The sequence below is a fragment of the Passer montanus genome, unplaced genomic scaffold, assembly GCF_014805655.1.
Source record: "Passer montanus isolate IOZ18808 unplaced genomic scaffold, ASM1480565v1 scaffold70, whole genome shotgun sequence".
In the NCBI taxonomy this organism is placed as follows: domain Eukaryota; kingdom Metazoa; phylum Chordata; class Aves; order Passeriformes; family Passeridae; genus Passer; species Passer montanus.
The window spans coordinates 3,380,016-3,399,921 of NW_024372148.1; the positions used below are offsets into that span (position 1 = coordinate 3,380,016).

General features: G+C 43.1%; 1 protein-coding gene across 1 annotated transcript in view; it reads right to left on the minus strand.

Annotated features, from left to right (window-relative positions):
* Nucleotides 1-369: 369 nt before the first annotated feature.
* CABLES1 (Cdk5 and Abl enzyme substrate 1) overlaps nt 370-19,906 on the minus strand; it is a 70,067-nt gene continuing 50,530 nt past the window's right edge. The window contains exons 6-11 of the mRNA XM_039730079.1: nt 16,782-16,881; nt 15,132-15,288; nt 14,248-14,351; nt 4,723-4,829; nt 3,539-3,746; nt 370-1,977 (exon numbers count right to left, since the gene is read on the minus strand). Of these exons, the coding sequence (XP_039586013.1) occupies nt 1,837-1,977; nt 3,539-3,746; nt 4,723-4,829; nt 14,248-14,351; nt 15,132-15,288; nt 16,782-16,881 (817 nt within the window). The 3' untranslated portion in view covers nt 370-1,836. The remainder of the gene's footprint in view (nt 1,978-3,538; nt 3,747-4,722; nt 4,830-14,247; nt 14,352-15,131; nt 15,289-16,781; nt 16,882-19,906) is intronic.

Sequence of the window (19,906 nt, forward strand, 5' to 3'; positions counted from 1 at the left end):
ATATCAGTATTCAGGTAAGTATTACTAATAACTGCAAGCTAGCATGGTCACCCTCCCCTTTAGAATGGGGGAGAGCAACAGCATCAAACAAACTCCCATTTGTCCTGATGTGTAACCTTGCTAGATCCTGTAGAGCAATTGTATGCAGGCTTTTTTAATATTAGAATTTAAAAGAGTCAAAGCTGGTAAAGAAACTGGATGTTTCCTGGCTTAACTGAAGGAAATAATAAAACTGATTAAAGTAACAGTGAAAGAAAGTAAGCATTAGTGTGTTCGCATCCTCTGATATGTCCCACTTCTCTATGTTCTGCTCACAAGCCCTTTTTATACTCTGAGCAAGCATTCCCAAACTTAGAGAGGTAAGGCTTCAGCTGAAATCTCACAGTTGAGACTATTATTTATTTTATAATTACCACAAATGTAATAACTTGACTTTAGCAGATCCATGTGGGGCATGTTGAGGACAAGGCTTGTTAAGTGAACCAGCACAGGAGAAGACTGGACAGGGGTGGAATCCCACATGATAACAGCAACTGAACAATATCCATCAGCATGGCATTAGCTTAGTGTGGATATAGCATCAGGAGCTTGGATAAAGCCTTTAATCTTTCTGGGTGTCCAGTCAGAACCAGGGAAGCTGCAAGAAGTTTTACCATAAAACTCCAGCACTGCAGTGTCTAAAGGAACTGAATCTCAATGGGCACAGATTTTAGGTTTTGCACAGCCAATCCTAATTAAAACCCCAGAAGTATAATGGCTGATGCCCCTGCTGTTGGAGCCTTAAGACACCCGTTACATTGCTGAGCCCTACACTTTTTTTTTAATAAAACACTGTTTTAAGATAAAGCACAATAAATGTGCTTATTACGCACTCTAACATAGAGCACAGAAATACAACACTACAGAGTGCAAGTCTAACCATCTCCACAGTGGGAAAAGTGCGAAGGTTAAAAATATGCATGTGGCTTAACACAAGATATTTTTAAAAAACATGACACGGAAATCTTATACTAATGCTTTCATCTTTACCACAAACATGACTGAAAACTTAAGGTCAATTGCTGATCCTTCTCTCGCAGTAGTAGTAGTGTAATCCTTTCAAAGGTACAATGTTGGAAAGATCAGAGAATAAAAAAACCCAAGTGTCCAACAATGATCCCATTTGCCACTTTTCCAGTAGTTACATTTTTCAAGGAGTAAACGTGTAAGGTCACCTTGATCTTCACCATCAGTAACTGATACACTTGGAAACAGCTAAGCCAACCACCCGGACTGAGATCAGTTCGGTGTCACACACACACACACACACGGATACACACACAAATACCCCACAGGAAAAAGTGCACTTTCAATTGCTGATACAAAAATAGATTGGCACATTCTTTTTGACACAGTGAAGATATCTTCTTTAAAAGCTTTTTTCACTTTAAGAAGTTCTCTTGGAATTTGCAGCAGGTCTGTAGAAAAAGCGCTACGAGAATGCACTCAGTGGGCTTCCAGGGTTTGTGTGATGGACAGAGGGGTGGTCATGGAGGCTGCCCTTCTAATTTCTGCCTACTTTTACAGCTGTAGTCCCTACAGGTAGGGTCAGTTGCCACCCAGTTTCAGCACGTGAACTATTTACCAACAGCTCAGTCTTCACCTGCTTTGAGAAAGTAACGATACATAAATTCGTCAAAGCCAAGAGTCAACGCAGTATTTCCTGTAGCCAGAAAAACTGTTTTGGAGGGGGGAGAGAGAGTGAAGTGTTAGGAGTTTGCATTTCCAGTAGTAACTGCGGCCTGGGAGAGCCAAGCGGGAACAGTCGGGAGCCCCTTCCCCGCCGGGCAGCCGGCGCTAGGAGTTCTGCACCAGGCGTCTGTAGTGCGGCATCACTTCGTGCTCGGGAAGGTGGAGAGCAAACTCCAAGGCCACCAGCACCGGGAACTCGAAGGCGATCAGCTCCCGCCTGTTCAGCCGGAACTTCTCTTCCAGTTTCTGCAACCACAGCCGAGGGGAAAAAATATAAATGAAGAAAAACAGAATGAGGGTTTGCCTTTTAGAGCTTTGCCACAAATGGCGTTATTCAAAACACTCATGCTGCTATCATTAAACTTCCGTCCTGATGGATTTGCATGGCTCTAGGTTTAGAAAATCAGAGCTGTGTGAACTAGATGTTCCGAATCCTTACTGTGAAGGTGAACTCACAGAGCTCAGCCAGCCATGCTATTTCTGACACATTCGTCACTTCACTCATTCCACTGTGAGCAGATACATCTTCTAACAATCACAGTGATTACCACTGCAGCAACAGGAAATTCCTAGCATCATGCAAACATCAAAATCACTTGTGTAATGGAAGACATGCATCTTGTAATTGTCCAGAAACCTCCTGCACTGCTTGAAATCACTAGTTTTCCTTTCAGCATTAGACTGTGCTACAACGCCCTTTTGGGGAAATTATTTTGCCACAATTTGATCTTAATACTTCAGAGGCAGAAGGTGTCGTAAGAACAGTGAGTAATAGAAACTGCTGTCCTCAGGGGGAATGAGATGGGTTTTATCGTTGTTTTTGTGCTGTGATGTACTAACCTCCCTCTAAACTAAACTAAACAGCTCTGCTGTTTTCACTGGATTTGGATGCTACAAGTAGGCAACCAGTTGCTCAGGGATATTTCCCCCTCATTCTCTTCTTAGGATCTCACTGGCCTGCTACTTCTCTGCCCCCCAGGTCTACTGCAAAGTTCAATGTCTTATGGACCAACGTTTCAAGACACTAAGAGAGGCCAGATCTCCCAATTCCCACTTGGCTGATTTTTTTGCGATTATTCAGAGGGCTTTCTAACAAACTGACTGTCAACCCAGCTCTGTGACTGTGGGAGGAGGGCATGGGTCCAGTCCTGCTCCCATCCACAATCCCATGTCTCTTCCATTGAGTGAGCTGGTTGTAGCCACATACCAAGACATCAGCCTAACTTTCTGTAGCATTAAATCAGATTGGTACCTCAGTGCTTGCAGAGGATTATGGCACAACACCCTCATGTTACCTCTTTCATGTGGAGTACAGAGAAGACCAAACACCTTACTCTGCAAAAAACGTCTGGAGTGAGGTGCTCTAATGGGAAAACCTCCTTAGGTTTTTTGTCCAAAAGCTGAACTTGATAAAAGAAATACAAATGTCTATCGGACTCCATCTGAAATTAGCATCTGCATTTAATTCCCAAAGGAGAATCCTTACTGACACTCTTGAAAACATCATTAAAAGCAAAATTTATTTCCTGAGGGTTCACCTGTTGCCTTGTATTGACAAAATGATGGTCATATACATCTCAAACCTCACAGTATCTGACACCAGGGCCTTCTAGCCCATCAAACAAGTTTCCCATGCCTCTGCAGGGATATTGATCACTACTACTTCCATAAACATGCATAACAAAAAAAGATATTTAGCTGGCTGTACATCTGGAAGCATAAAAAAGAGCATGTCCACTAACAGGCTTGCACAGACCACACACTGCACTTCACATGGATGGAACACCGGAAACCTATGGATACGTACATCTATAAGATGCTTGACTTCATGTTTTCTGAGGTCACTGCCAATTTTGGCTGCTAAAAGAACACAAGCTCCAGCACAAAGCTTTCTATTCTGCTTGTTCAGCTTCCCCTTGAGAGCGAGCTTCTCAAAGTAGACAAAGGCCATGGCCACTGTGGGCTCTTCAAAACCACATTCTTCTTGAGCAAGCTTGCGCATTTCTCTCTTCAAGCTGAGTAAAGAGACCAGACAAGTATGCTGTGAGATGAGTTTTAAAGCATTTCTCATTTCACCCTAAGAGCCATGTTTTCAGAGATTCCTGCTTAGTCAAATGGAAGGGAAAATATAATTTACTGGGCAGATATCTTTATGCTGTTTTGGGGGCACATTTCATGGCACATTTTTACATCACCAGCGACCCTCACTGCCCCCAAGAGACAGTTGTGTCAAACTATAAAAGCAACCAAAAAAGCTCTGACAATTTTAGCAACAATATTTTATCAGAGGTCCTTCACTGCATACCATTTGTTTTGTAACAATGTTTGATTACTGGTGCTCTGTATGCAGCTTTTGCAGCTGGTTATGGCTGGTCAAATCCAAACTGACAGTTCTGTCCGTGTACTGCAGCCCTGTCTGGTTACAGAGCAGTACAGCTGGTCAAATCCAAACTGACAGTTCTGTCCGTGTACTGCAGCCCTGTCTGGTTACAGAGCAGTGTGGCTCAGTGTCCTTCTGGCCACTAGGGTCAATGAAATTATTATTACTTCAGTGGAGCAATATGTCTAGCCTGCTACACCAGAAACAGAGATGGAATATTACAACTTTGCTGTGAAGCCAACTCCTCTTTTTGCTTCTGGCCAAGGCACAAAAGCAGCACTTCTCTTTCCTCAGTCTCTTTTTAAGCCAATTGCCATGAGCTTAGAGACTCTTGGGTTATTTTTCTGGCTATTTTAATACAGTGCATGCCCAGCTCTCATTCCTCATCCCATTAGATGCTGTGTTTGACACCTGACCAGCAGATGTTTGCACATTCCTCTATCCTGTTTACTCATCCCAGTAATCCAGGCAGTCATCTGACTTTGCACTTCTGTTGGTCACTGCTCCTGGAAGATCAATCAGTGCTGTGCTTCCCCCATGTACAGCAGGAATTGCACTGACATGTGAAACAGCTGCATCACGTTGCAGCCTTATGGAGCTTTGCAACATACCTTCTTATTTTACTGAGGGTTAGCTTGATGTGAGGGAACTTCTCCTTAAAGGTCTCATTCATGTCCTTCTTGAGATCTGATGGCTTCACGTAGTCTATGACCGTGGTCTGTAACACACGTCAAGAGAGAATCACTCTTTTAGTTTGTAACAAAGAAGATCACTTGATTCCCAGAAGCAAGACATGCCAAACAAATGCCAGTCAGTCCCAACACTTTCAGCAGACAGGAAAATTAAGTCTGAAAAAAGGCAACTGTTTACTTGTGACTGACAAAAGAAGTGACCTGTTCAGCACAAGCCTTGAACAACACATACCTCATTAGCATCCTCTAAGTATTGCTAAGACTGATTTTAAGAATCCTGAATGTGGCTGGATGAAACCTACCTGCAAAGTCTTGCAAGACTTGCAAAAGTCTTGCAAAAAAAAATTCATCACAATAACTGATATTTGGTGCATACCTCCATGTGATTCTGAGACCCACTGTGAGTTTCTCTCAGGTTGATTCTTTAAAGAAACCACAGGTACAAACCCTTGCCTGCTGTAGCATACATTGATAATAAAGTAAGTAACCAGCTTATATGGCAGGTCACTCAGTAGAGTGGAAGGCAGGAATGCTGGGGTAAGTTAGGCAGTAAATGAACAAAAGAGTCAGGACAACATTCAAAGTGTACAGTCTATTTCCTTTGAGCTTCCTATTCCTTTTTGTTACAGCCTAAGGAATCTCCCCAAGTTTCACAGGGTTCTCCTGGCCAACACAGCCCCTGCATCAGTGGGTGCCCAGCACTTCTCTTGTTCCCTTAGTCTTTGTTCAGGTAGCACTTTGCCCAAATCCTCTGTTGCCATTCACCTGGCCAAAATCTCACAGCTCAACAGCAAACCAACCTTTATTTTGGGAATGTGTCAATTCTGTTCCAAGCTTTAGCAGTTCTGAAAACTGGACAGAAGTGGAGAGGAGCCCCAGCTTGGGCACCAGGGGGGCAGGCTGGTCCCCAAGCATACAGCCCCCTGCCAGATTCAAGCATGTAAGAAAGCAGCAGTGGATAGTGCAGTGCATTCTCTTGCTCATAAAATAATATTTCACTTCTGATTTCTGGTTTTGATTAATTTGTATTATGGCAAATGGCTGTTAACACCAAACAAGAGGTGGAAGGAGGTATGTGAAACCCTTGCTGCATGTTATGCCTTTAAAGAAGGTGGAGCTCTGCTGTAATGTATCCTTATGGGAATTGAAATCAGCCAAAAAGACTGACTGAATATGCTTTCAGGCTTTTTTTCTGTCATTAAAATAATATATGGAAGGGCTTGGGGAATACAAAGTGCAATGGCTCTAGAGAGAAAACAGACAATAAACAGATAATTCCCTTTAGCCAATCATGTTTTCTCTGTTTCCAAAATAAGCATGAAGGAGAGTAAAACACACCTAACTTTTCATGACTTTATTTATGAGGTATGGTACTGAATTATTAGGAAATTAAAACAGAGCAGAGCATGTGTTTCCCCTGAATAGTGCCCAGCAGTATTTGATGCAAACAAAATAGAGAGGAAAACCCCAGGTTTTTGCCACAGGGTGTTGTTATGGTCATGCACATGCTTTAAAACTTGGGCCATTCTGCCACATCAACACTCCTCAGCCACACCTGCCTCCCTCCACGTGTGTGGATGAGTCTGACTGCAGGTACAGGCAGACAGGGCAGTGCCTCTGAGGTTAAAAATTCATAAGCTGCCTTGATGCTGAAACAGGCAATGTGCTGCCACACCTGAATAAAAGGAAAAGAAGAAAAGACAGCAAGGAGAAGCCTTGCCCTACCCTGGTGGGAAAGCTTTCAATGGAATGTGTGGGCCTGCCTGGTTTTAACCCTGCAGAGGCTGGAAGGACGTATGCACACACCGTGTGGGGCTCTTCACTGCAGACAGCTTCTCACATGCTTCACCTCACCTGGCAGGGCTCAGACCTCTAAAGCAGAAGAATTAAGATCTTAACAACTTTCCTTTCTTTCCCTGGGATGTTGCAGCTGGCCTGCCTACTCCTTGGTATTGTTGCCAAAGGACCATCAGCAAGCTGGGTGCTGCTGAAGCACAGATATGCTGGGAGTTTTATGTGTTAAGAGGCTTCCTCTCAGTACTGCTACAAGAGGACACTGAAATAAGCCACATCTAATTTAGACCACTGCTGTCTGCTACTCATGGTATAGAAATATGGGTCCATGCTGCTCTTGCTTACAGAGCCAAGAGACACAAACCAGATACATCCTATTAAATGTAAAGATTATTTTAGTTACTACCAGTATTTTTTGGTTGTCTTGGGCAATTCTATGAACAGTGAGCTCAGTGTTACCTTATAAAGCTACTTGACACCTTATTTCATGCTTCACTACAAACCTAACTGCCCATTGTTTGTTCTTCATTACCACAGAGCTCATAATTTTATCTTAATTAACTTGCCTTTAGCTCTCTCCAGGTTATCTTCTTCTTTTGCTTATGTGCACAACAGAAACCACTTCCCAACAGAAAGGGCACAGAAGCTGTGCCACACAGCAAGCTTCAGCTGCTTTCACCTCTGACAAGTCAGGGTGGCTCTGGGGGTCACTGTGCAGAGAGCCCTGGGCTCTGCCACTCAGCAGCAGCCCCCTGGGATGCACCTTTCCCTATGGCTGCTTTGCAGGCACCGACTTGTTTTACCTGGGACTCCTCCAGCCTCTGGGAGGGTTGCCAGAATTCAGCTAAATTCTCTTTACAAGGAGAAAAGCTCTTTTTAAAAATTTCATTTAAAGCAAAGCGCTCAGAGGCTTGAGACTAAGCAGACAGCTTAAAAATGAGAACAGTATAGAGGTACAGTTATTTTTAAACACAGAGATTTGTCAATTTTGTCCTGTTGATAAGGATCTCCCCCTCTCCAACTCTGAATACTGCCGCTTCCTGCGAGACAACAGTCTCTACGATACAAATCACAATAATGAAATCCAGATGAAAGCTGCTGTGTGCTGGTTTTGATTCATGTAACAGGATAACGGCAGCATGTTTGAACACACTGGCTCTAAGGCAGCTGTCTCATCTTGTCAGTGCCATGCTGGAGAGCTCAGCGAACTGCCCTTATTCTCAAGAAAAGGATTTGTGCAAGTTTGTTGGGGTTTCTTTTCCCTTGATTTTTTTCCCCTTCATAGCTGCTGCAGAAGCTGGACTTTGAGCAACAGGATGCTGCTTGTCCAGCTGGTACCTACAGAAAGGCATCCTGTGCATGCAGGACCCTGCCCATCAGAGAAGCAGGCTGAAAATACCCCTAAAAATATCTGTTGAGAGGTAGTTTAAAAGCAACATTGAATTAGCATCTGTTGAGTGATCAAATCAGTTACCCTCTCAAATGGTTTCTGACCAGGCACAGGTCAGAACAGGTTTCTGAGTACCCCTGTTGCTGAGGCACAGCACTTGTGAGGCTACATAGAAATCTGGGGCCCCAACCCTGACCCTGCCGTGCAAACAGCTTGCCACAACCACCAGCTTGCAGCAGCTCCCACTGCTGCCCCTGCCCACCAGTAAGGGAGTGGAGCAAGGCTCTGGGGTGGTCCAGGAAGGCACAAGAACCAGCTGGGATCTGACAGGGGAGGGCTTGGACACAACGCCATCCTCCTCTGCCTGCTCCCAGCTCAGCTTCTCTTCTGTTTTAGGGCCACTGCCCTTGAGCTTCCTGCATGTCCCACACAAAGTTCCATGTGAAGAAAAACACATGACTGTCTGTCCAGGACAATTCTGGTATTGCCTGTGTCAGGGCTCTGATCAATAATGATGCTCCAAAATTTTATGAAGGGTTTGTAAGTATTTCCCTAAAAGGAGCACAGCTTTTTTCCATCCAAACATACTTTCTTAAACATAATATTCTTCCCTACCAGGCAGGCACTCTGCACTCCTAGAGCTGTCAGACACATGAACAAGGCACTGGGAACTACTAAACTGTCTCTCTCATAGTCTAATCTCCAATGTTTTTAACTTCTGTCATCCAGAACCGTCTGTCTTGTTTCTCACAGCTTATTTGCACGGAACACATTTCAGTTCAGCATTCAGCAATACTCCTTTGTGGGCTCTACTATGTTCTCTGTGTACAAATCTGTGTATGTATATTTTACTTTGGCGATGGAAGCTGCACAAGACAAATGAAAACCTTGATAGATGGTAGCTGACAGATGCCTGGACAGCATGATAAATGCTTGAGCCCAAGTCTCTACTCTGCACACTTTTTGCTTGGCTGGCAGTTTTGAACTTGGAGCTCAGCTCGTGTGTTATTCACAAGCATTTTCAGGCAGCTGCTTTCTCATAGGAAAGCTGTATATATAGTTTCATAAATATGGGAGGAGAGAGAATGCCTGAAATGGTTGGTAAGACTGGCAGGATGAAATATTGTAGAAAATAAATCCTACTTTGGCAGTCAACCAGTAAAAGATGATCTAGCCTTAGATGCCTCTATCTCTTAGCTTAAGAAGGATAAAATCAGAATAAAATAGGTGAATAAAATGAAAGATGCATGATAGGCTCTCTTAGATGTTGTTACTGTGTACCCCTGACAAATCTACTTCACAGAAAGCAGACTGAAGACTGATACCTGAAACAGACTTTTGGCAGGTCACTGATAAGGTCTCAGCCACACAAGAAGTGAAAAGAAGTCGATAACTCTGCACTCTCTGACTAATGTAAATCATCCCATAGATGACCAGCCACGTACCTATCAACTGCCAGTAACCTATTTCATATACTTATGGCTTATGATGCATATATATGAGAAATCCTGATAGACAAGAGACTTCAAACTGTGATGGAAAATGGGAGTGATTCTGAATTATAATTAAAATTCTAAAAAAGGAAGCTAGACTAAAATAAGATGTTTCTGTTGTTACAAAGTTATTAACATTCAAGGACCTTAAACTGAAAGATTTTGAATTTCATAAGGCAAATAGTCCCAAAACTGCCTCTTTGAAATTAAGTACATGGAAGGACATCAGTTTATTTTATATTGTTAACACTCAGGAATTATTCTCAAAATAGATATTTATTGGTGTCTCAGCCAAATATAGCATCAAATGCATAGAGCACAGGATTTATATATGATTATCTACCACTTCTATCCTCTGCTCCCTGAGACTTTTGGGTACAAGGTCAGTAGCTGATAAAGAAGCAGTCTGGAGATACTTAATATACAGCTGCAGAAGAAGCTTGAAGAATAGGGTGACAGCACTGAAGGACACTGGCTGTAAGTGGAGTCTGCCTGACCTTGGTGCTCCTTGTGAAAGACAGAACGAGAGAACGGCAGACCAGATGCATTATATCATCATGCAGGGCTTTTGTTAGACCAAAGGGCCAGGGCAGCAAGCAGTTCTAATTTTAAAATCACACTGGAGGACTAATATTAAATAACACAGCCCGGCTGTGCTCGCCACCAGCGCGGTACCTGGCAAGTGCAGCCTGGCACACAGGCACTGCAACAGCTCTGCAGAGTTTTGTGACCTGCTTCTCTTATTAGTGGTGTGGAGATGTCAATTTGTTTTTATATAATTAAACCAACACAGTGACATTGCAGCTCAGTAGCCAAGCCTATTCCACGTGTATCCCCTGAGCACAGATAAATGGATATTTCAGGGATGCACCTACAGAATGGGTCACTCAAAGTCAACGTGCTGCTGATCTGGGCTTTTCTTCTTCTGCTACAAGTTTTGGCAGCACACAGTGACCAGCTAACATGCTCCTGTGCTTCTGTGTTACCAACAAAAGAAGCAGTACTGCAGGATCAGCCTCGAGTTTTGTTGAGAATGAGTTTTGTAGTTCAGCACAGAAGGAGTTTCTGCTGGAAAGAATGCAGAGAGACCAGGGGGGCACTGACGAGTCTGTACATATGCTAGTCAACATGAGAATCGAGGAAAGAAATTAATGCTTAGTCTGGTAGATAAAGTTCCTGTTCTAGAGAGATTTAAGAATCTGCACGAATTCCTGTTTTAGCAGTATCAGCCAGGAAGACATCTGTTAACTATGACATGATGTTTCCCTTCCCCCCCACCCCCCAGCATGAATTTTTTCTACCTCTTACTGTTTATACTGCAGCAGAGAGTGCAGACTCTCCTACAAAGACAACACAAAATGAAATAATTTCTCCAGGGCAGACTAGACTTTAAATACAACTAATGCAATTAACAGAAGCCATACAGTAGGTATTGGGAAAGTACTGAAGAAGGCAATTTGTGGGTATTATTTCTAGAAATGCAACAGGGAAATGTATGCTCTCTTAAGCCTGAGACTTCACTACAGAAAAAACTAAATCAAACCAAAACAAAAAAGAACAAACAAAAAAACCATGCAAAAAGAAAACCACCAAAAAACCAACAATGACAACAACGAACCCACAGAAAGCAAAAAACAAAAACCAAAAAAACCAAACCAGACTAAAGCAAAAGAACTTCTGCTTCCCCAGAGCTCTCTTCAAGGAGGAAGCTCAGCTTCTCCTTGAAAACAGCTGAGGACTTCCAGCTAACCCTTCTTTCCAAGAGTCAGGGCTAATTCAGCTCAGTAAAATTAAAAGACTATAAAGTCAATGTCAGTGATGATAAACTCAGGCTCCACAAAAATCGAGCACACAGAGTGCTAGCTGCACGTATTTCTGAGTGAAGCCGAAACCGGACCACACATTTTGTCTGTCCTGTGCCTCGGGATAAAGCCTGCAGTGTTTACTGATGCAGCACTCACACAGACCTCAGCAGAGCTTTCCCAGTGAGCGCAGAATCCTGGCCTAGGAAGCACAAGCCAGGCTCACGGGAGCAACAGCAGCGCATGCAGCTCTATCCCGCAGGCAGTGATGCAGCCCAGCATCCACTCCTCTTCCACACCTTCCCCCCATTAATTGCTCTGACATCCACCAGGAGGGGTGAGGGGAATATCGACAAGCTTGCAGCTGTCGAGCATTAATGCTAAATCCTGGCCAAGTACCGAAACTTTAATTACAAGCTGCAGCTCTCTGTGCACAACAGAACGCTGGGCGCTGCCATCAGAGCCAACAGCTCTCGAGGCAGCAATCACAGCCGCATCCCGCCCTGCACCGGCGGCTGCTGCGGCCTCTGCGCCCCTCTGGCACAGCTCTGGCACTGCTGCAGGGGCTGTGCGTGGTCAGGAAAGGACCACAGGTCTCTCGCTGGCCCCAGACTGCAATTTGCTTTAATTGCAGTGTGAGCTGATTTTTATATTTGAGGGGGAAGAACATGATTTGAAATTATAAGGCTATTATGCGCCTGCTCACACTGAAGAGAACTGCAGGGAGAGGGGGAGGGGATGTCAGGAGAGTCAGGAAAGTCTAAAACAGACGTGAGTAAAGTTTCCTACATAGCCCTATTATTCAGCCCTGTGCACAAGCCCTTCCACAAATCTGAAAAAACTGAAAAATCCTACTTAACCTGCAAGCTCCTAGGACACTCTAGCAATACTTTTTCTCCCTTCTCTTGGTTGAAGGAAGCACCAGCAGCCTGTAAAATCTTTCAGCTGAGCACTGAAGAACAATCATCTGCCCCTTAGTTCCTTGCAAAGCCATGCAGCTCCTGCACAGGATCACAGCTATGCTGCTTTGGCTGTGGGCAGGCAAAACCCCGTCTGAGAGAGCCCTTGGCACCTGCCTGTGATCCACCTCAACAAACGAAATGGAGCACTTAATGTCCTTCAACCCTCTCTTAGATTAGTGCCTGCCTTCAGAAAGGGAGGTGGGAGTCCCACAGACCCTCAGATAGTGCTGAAGAAGTGATGTCTGGAAGGGTACATTCAGGGAAAAAACCCTCAACTGTCAAAGAAAACATCATTTCAGACACAGCAGTAATTAACCCTGGAGAGAATTAAAAGGCAGGGAGACCCCTGTCAATGCAAATATATTCTAGACAAACAATGACATTGATTTTAAAAACTGTCCTTGAAGTAATTTTTCACCTTTAGGGCATCTAGTCATACCCCTTGTCAAATCCCCAGGCAGCTTCTTTTTACAACAGAAGTACAAATATAAGACTTTGAAATGCTGTGGACAACCAACATACAGAGAAGAATGGCACTGAATACCCATTCCTGGATGGAGAACTCCCTTGCAAGATGCCATCCTGGCTGCTTCATTTTCACTCATTTAACCATGTCCATGAGAACATCAAGCTAAAAGGGGATCAAAGGTCTCAGGTGATTCTAGGGGACTTGTACTGCCTGGCAGACACTCGCAGCCTGAGGAAGGTCAGAAACACAGCCACAACTGCTAGAGCTATGTTCCCTTCGGATGTTGGCTAACAATGGCTTTCTCCTTGAGGGAAGACAGTTCCATGACTGTCCATGACAGTAACCATATCAAAACCTGACAAATATTTTCCCACACAGATGTAGTTGCTATAAAAGGTTGTCACTTTGCGGGTTGGCAGCCAAAAAGTAACTCGCCAGCCCTTAAAGGAAAACTGGTAGCAAGTAAGCAGAGGACACTCTGGACTTCCCATTTGAAAACCTAGAATAAACACAGCCTTAGAACTCAATTAAGCCTCTGTGGGCAACAGACAGAACATTCCTGTTAGCATGGAGATAATCTTCCATCCACATGAAGCACTTAGAGCTTATTTTGAAGAAGGAGCACCCATGAGCCAAATTACCCCTAGGATGGGGGGCAGATGAGAACATACAAAAACTGTATCTTTACATAGATTAGCAGTTTCTTAAATAATGTCTTCTGTTCCAAATTAAACAAGAACATGGACAACACTTTAGACCTCAGTGTTTCAAATCCTATCATATCTGTATATAGATAAGAGAAGTAGGTCACCACTTTGGGGAAAAAATAATATTATCCCTACTGCCTACTGTTACCCTGGATGTACAATCCAGGCAGATACATGCTCACATGTGTATGACTGCACTGCCTCTTGCAACAGTCCTGCTAAAATAATCTACAGACTTGGAGCAATCAAAAAAAGGCTACAGAAGTATCTCACCACAGAAAACAATCAGTCAGAGCACAGACCACGGAACAATTATGTATCTGTACTGTTAAGGGTTTGGATATAGTGGGAAATATACAGACTCTGCTCGTAATTGCTGCAATTAAAGGAAGGACTATCCCATGGTGAAATAAATACCTGGGAAACCAAGCTGTTCAGAAGACTGAATGATTAGCATCAAAACACAGTGTAGCTTCATGACTTCAGAAAAACCCCAATGGGCATCCTCCTATTTTGTAATAGGTGCTAGTTTGAGGAAGTATAAATTTTCCTCTGAATGCCAGAGAATGAGTGCATTGTTTGAACAAGCCTTTCATCTAAAGCATTTATGAAATACAGCAGTAATAAAAGTGTTTGCTTTTGTAATACCTCCAAGAGTTTGTTTTAACATGTCTCGAGAAGTAACTGTCATTTAGAACAAAGCACTCTGAACAGCTCTTATTAGCAGATTAAAAATAATAACAGTCTTCTTAAAATACGGCCAAATGAAACCTCAACCTTCAGAACTTTGTTACGGGAATTCCTCTGTCATACATAGAGTCACTTACCATATATGAAGGAAATATTAAAACCCGCTTATGTTTGCCACATGGCCACTGGGGATCATCTAAAAGATTTGGGTCGTATTCAACAAAGTCTCCGAGGTCGCTACCTATAAAATAACAGTTTAGATGTAGAATTTTGAAAGGAATTCATTGCATCAAGACATCTCTGAACTTAACAGAAGTGGCAAATGAGTTCACAGATAATGCACAATATTACCTCCATGCAATATTTTTTTAAAGAGATGAAAAATTGTTCTAAGTCTTGACAACTCTAAATATTTCTATATTAATTTGCCAAGACATAGAGGACCTAGAGCTTACACATTACCTGCTAAATGTGAATTTAGGGCTTATAGAACTGCAGAATTATATAAGGCTCCACAATGACTTTTATTCTCGGCAACAAGTTTTCATCTGTTCAAGCAGATGTTTTGATTTGTTTCATTTATCATGCCAAAATATTTTAAGCATATAGTGCTTTGGCTTATGTTTTGTGTCCGGTTTTGTAAACACAGCCCTTTCCAGCCTAACAAAGGTCACAAGTGGAATTTACACCTTCAGCTTATGACTACTGTGTTGCCACTGTAAATTTTCCATAGCAAAGAAAGGTAAGGACAAGCCTGATGCAGGAGGAACAAACGATGCTGATGACAGGAGGAGGCACGCTGGGTGCCATTGGGGCTGTCAATACCACCAACGTGCTTGTTTATTTAACTTCTATCCTCCACAAGCAAGCTTTCTAAGCAAATATGGAATAAGCTGTGCTTCACCCACAGCAGAAGACTGTATTTTATTTAATTTAAGCTAATGGGGGGACTAAAACACGTCAGTCCTTTGCAATAGCTGCCTACCAACAGGGTATTAAAAAGAGCTACTTGAGAAATTACCTGCATCAATGCTCCCCTGGGTGCTGTTAGCTCTTCCCAAAGAAAGGCTACGATGGCTTGCATTGCGAAATTGGGAGAAAGATGAGGTGGAGTCTATTGTGTTCCTCCGAGTTCCCAGAGCATTGGTGGGAAATAGGAACTGTGTATAAGAAACCGTCTAAAAAAAAAGTCAGAATGGACAGACAGTTACTTTCAGCCCAGCTTGGATGCAGTGGGATGCTTTTGGTGCACTGCAACTTAAAGCAAGAGAAGGCAAACTAATGGAGGATTTTCTGGATTTAGTAGTTAGGCACAGATGAATATAAACCAGCCACCTACATTTGCTTCAGTGCAGTCAGTTTATTCATGTAAAAATGCTTTTGCAAAGGCATTAATTCTTCAGCAAAACAAACACACACACACACAAGCTCTAATACACTGGATTTACAAAATCCTACTCAAGGGTCAGATTTAAAAATATATCAGTTTGGTCAGGTTTTTTCCAGTGGGCCTTCTCTGTATCACATTTCAGCAGCTTCTTTACTGAACTAGCATCATCTATATGGGTCCCTCAGCACACAGCTGCCAGAGGCAAATCACTTAAACACTGCTAAATTGAAGCACTTTCTCTGCTATTTTTCTTTCTCAGGACTTTGTCTGGCAGAGTCTTATTGATGTAATAAGTGAGCTCCAGTCCACAGCAATCATTGTGGGAGATCATTTACTACCCCCCAACATGGACTAAGTGTGAATGAGTAACTTGTGACAAAATTATTTTTAGAGTGCACTGATTCTCTGCTTGTACCCCTGGCCAAGAAAAAGCTATGCCTTGCTTCTTGTTGGCTCATTTTCCAACAATAACATTGCATTGAAGAAAAAAAATTAGTTTGAGACTCTAGACTGGTTTACGAGGAGGTCAGAACACGTATCAAATAAAACATGTGGCATGTGAGCTTTCATTATTTATAAGCAGACATTGTCCTCAGGAATTTACAGCCTGTGGTCTGGCCTGACACCTGGTTAGGTGATCACAACACATGTAGCAGCATTGACCCAGGGCCTTTAAATCCATAGATGACAGCAGTCTGAGTAAAACTGGACTGTAGAAAGTAAATCAGGCTTTCAGGAAGAAATGTTTTCTTCTACGATTAAAACTGTCTCTCCTCTATATATTTATTTAAAATCAATGAGTTCCCTAAAGATTCATATTTGCTTATTCTATTCAAGTGAATGAGCTTCTGGATTTTGAGAGACTCATCAGCCTTGTGCCACTGTCTTCCTGCTCTCTGGAAAAATACTGAGCAAAATGTTATTAAATACAATTGAAAGCAAATAGGATTACAACTACAACTCTCACCAGAAATTATTCTCAAGGTCCTGACAATCACTGCAGTGATACCTCCTGCTAGAGCAAGGGGAAGGCTGTGTAATTCAGTAATACTTTACACACTCAGACATTGCCAGAGGCAAATTTCTTCCAGGATACAGAGTTGTCTGCATTGACAGCTTGGGCAGTCCTCATGAGTTTCTGCTAAGCTTATTTACAGTTGCACATTCTGTGCTTTAACCACTCTGTTACGCTGCATGTTGTATTTGCGCTTGTTATTAGTTAAGCCATTTTTTCCCCTTATAACATAAAATCTAAGGGAGTAGGAACTCAAGCATCCCCACCTTCCCATCTGCTCCGAGCTCCACACCTTCAAGACCAATTATCTCTTTCAGACACACTCCAGCAGAATGGCACTGGCGTCCACCATCCAGCTTCATATCCCTGGGAAGCAGAAAGAAGAGCAGAAACAGCTCTTAATACACACGCCGTGTTCACCTCCCACCACCAAATGCTGAAACAAGGTGCAGCATTAATCCAGATACACCATGCAAAGCACAGACCAGACAACTTTTCCTATGGGAAGCACTTTTGTTGTCTAAAACACCTTCTAGAGAAAAGCCCCACTTTGTTCACGGTTGCAGCTCAAAGTCCAGCCTGTGGTGCAGAGCCAGGTTCCCCATCGCTGGGTACCTCTGACAGGACCTGGCACTGGGAAGGAACTGGAAGTCATACACACTTCAGGTGAGATACAACAATCCAGCCTGAACACTTGACTGCCATATATCCAGCAGGCAGATGCTCCCAGAGCACATCCCCTATGTGAAACAGAGGTAATTTCCTGTGGAAGATTCCAGGAAAGATTCCTGATCTTTCGAGAACACAGGAGAGTGGCCAAAGCCCAGTGACCTTTCTGCTGGAGGCTGCCAGGAGAAAGCCAGTTTTCCATGACCCTGGCATGGAAACTCAGGGATCTACTTTAGAAGGACTGACCCACCTGGCATCTCCCATTTGGAGATAAATGAGATGCCTGAGACAAGCAGGCTGTATCTCATGCTTTAGCATCATGACCAAAATGTGAGCAGAGGTAAAAAAGACTAGGAGCAAATCTGTGCTTCACAAATGACAGCTGAAGGAAATTCCACAATATTTATCTTGCAATATTTTCCTGCCTGGCTGCTGCTGGGGTCCAAGTGTGTGCTCAAAACTCTGTGTGGGAGAGATGATGACATGGACGCCAGAAGAAGCCCTGCAGACTCTTCACCCTGTCACAGGCTGGGCTATCTCCTGCTGTGATATACAATACACCCTGTTTCCAGCCTATCACACATTTCATTTCTCTGAAACGTGGCCATCCTGAGCCCCCCGTAAGTTATTTACCTCACTGCTGGAAAAATCCAACACATCTATCTTCTGGAAAATATAGTTCAGTGATAAAGGAAAAGACTGTATCAAGTTTCTAATCCCAACAAAGTCCTCTTAGTTTCTTGATTTGAGTTCACTTAGCACAGTGTCATATTATCATTCTTGTTTCCTGATATCATGTTACTGAGGGGTTGGACTAATAATTGTGTAAAAATAGCTCTCTGTCAAAAGCATGGTATTAGCCTCTCTGCTCCTGCACAGAAAGTGCTTAAGGAAACTATTTTTCACAGAGATAAATACCAAATTGTAATTATTTCAGCAGGTTTCTATGAAACAAACACACAACCTGAGGAAGCCTCTGAACCCCAAAATGAAAACAAATATCTGAACTACCTCAAATCATAACATTCCATCCCATTCTTTCCATTCAAGACCCCACAGATACAGAGCAAGAAATTATGCTGTTACAACTCTGAAAACATGTCATGGAGAAATTTTTCCATGTAATTAACAGACATGGACAGATAACTCTGCCACTCATCAAATGGAAATCCATCACCCTTTGAAGAGTCAGCACAGCAGCTTTAAGAAATAAAAAGCAGCTCTGAGGACTGGAAAGAAATCAGTGCTTTTGAAGCAAGGAGCTGGGTCAGCTGGCAAGCACGAGCACACACAGAAATGATTCCTGGACATCAGCTGAAGATTGATGGACACTATTGCCTCCACTGCCCATCTTTCTGATGTTTCTAAAGAGGATTCCCCTTTCAGGACCTTGTGAACAACACTGCAGTAATTCTCCCTGTTTTGCAAAAGGTACTAGGGGTGTTCCCCTTCTCCACATATGCTCTATATTTCTAGAAATTGTATGACTGCTTGTGTTGTAAAATGGAGTAATAAAGTGTTACTGTTTGGAGAGAAATCTGTCCATAAAACACAGAATTAAACTCCCTCTCTTGAGGAAAATCAGTACTAAACAATGTGCAGTTTCTTATGAGCATACAAATGGAAAGGCTCATCCTGGCTTATACACATCTTCCTCTCTCTTGTAAAAAATCTTGGTTAACACCTCATAAGGAATTCCTAAGCAACTTTACTGTATCCTTCTTGAGTTCCCTACCAGTATGATCAACAGCAAGCTGATAAATTTGTTTGCCAAGCCTTTATTTTTTTCCCTCACTCCTATTAAAGACAAAAGAGCTCAAGAAGGTCGTGGCAAAGCTCTTGGTGGGAGAGCAAGCCCAAAGGCTGCCAGCCCAGTGCTGGGGGGAGCCCCAGCACAGCTGCGTCCTCCACACAGCCCCAGCATCCCAAGATAATAAAATTTTTTGCATGACAAGCCTTTATTTTTTCCCTTCACTTCTATTAAAGACAAAGAGCTCAAGAAGGTCATGGCAAAGCTCTTGGTGGGAGAGCAAGCCCAAAGGCTGCCAGCCCAGTGCTGGGGGGAGCCCGAGCACAGCTGCGTCCTCCACACAGCCCCAGCATCCCAAGAGCAACTAGGAAATACCTCAGGGATGCTTTCCCTTAGACCTCTCCACATGGGTGAGTCGTGCCTGGGCAAGGGTCAGGACGGTTGTTTGGGTACAGCCACTGCACTGGTGTGGCCACCCACTGCCACCAGGTATTTACATGTCCTTACATAGCATCAGAGTCAAAGGGTCCCATGAAGCAGGAGCATAGGGAGGACAGGTACTTCATAGAAAAAACAAATCAAGCTTTCACTGTGTTTAAGTTATTTAAATTACCGATGGGACCGAGGAACTGCACAAACCACTATCCAGTAGTAAATGGTGCTTAGAAAATGCAGAGAAGGAACAACAGTCCTTGCCAAAGAGGCATTTAAGTAAAGAAAACTTCCTTCCTCCTCTTCCTCAGTTTTGATTTTCCTGCTTTATTTCCAAAAGTGCTTTTTAGGAAAATTCAAGGAATTCAAGCAGACACCCAAATCCAAAAATAAACCATGGGAACTTAATTTTACTACCTTCACTTTATTTGAGCAGGGAAAGCTTGAGAAAATGACAAGATCAGGGATAACATTTCCTTAGGAGGCAAATAGCTAGATCTCAGTTTCTGACAAAGTTTGGGGAGTGACCCTGATTTACAT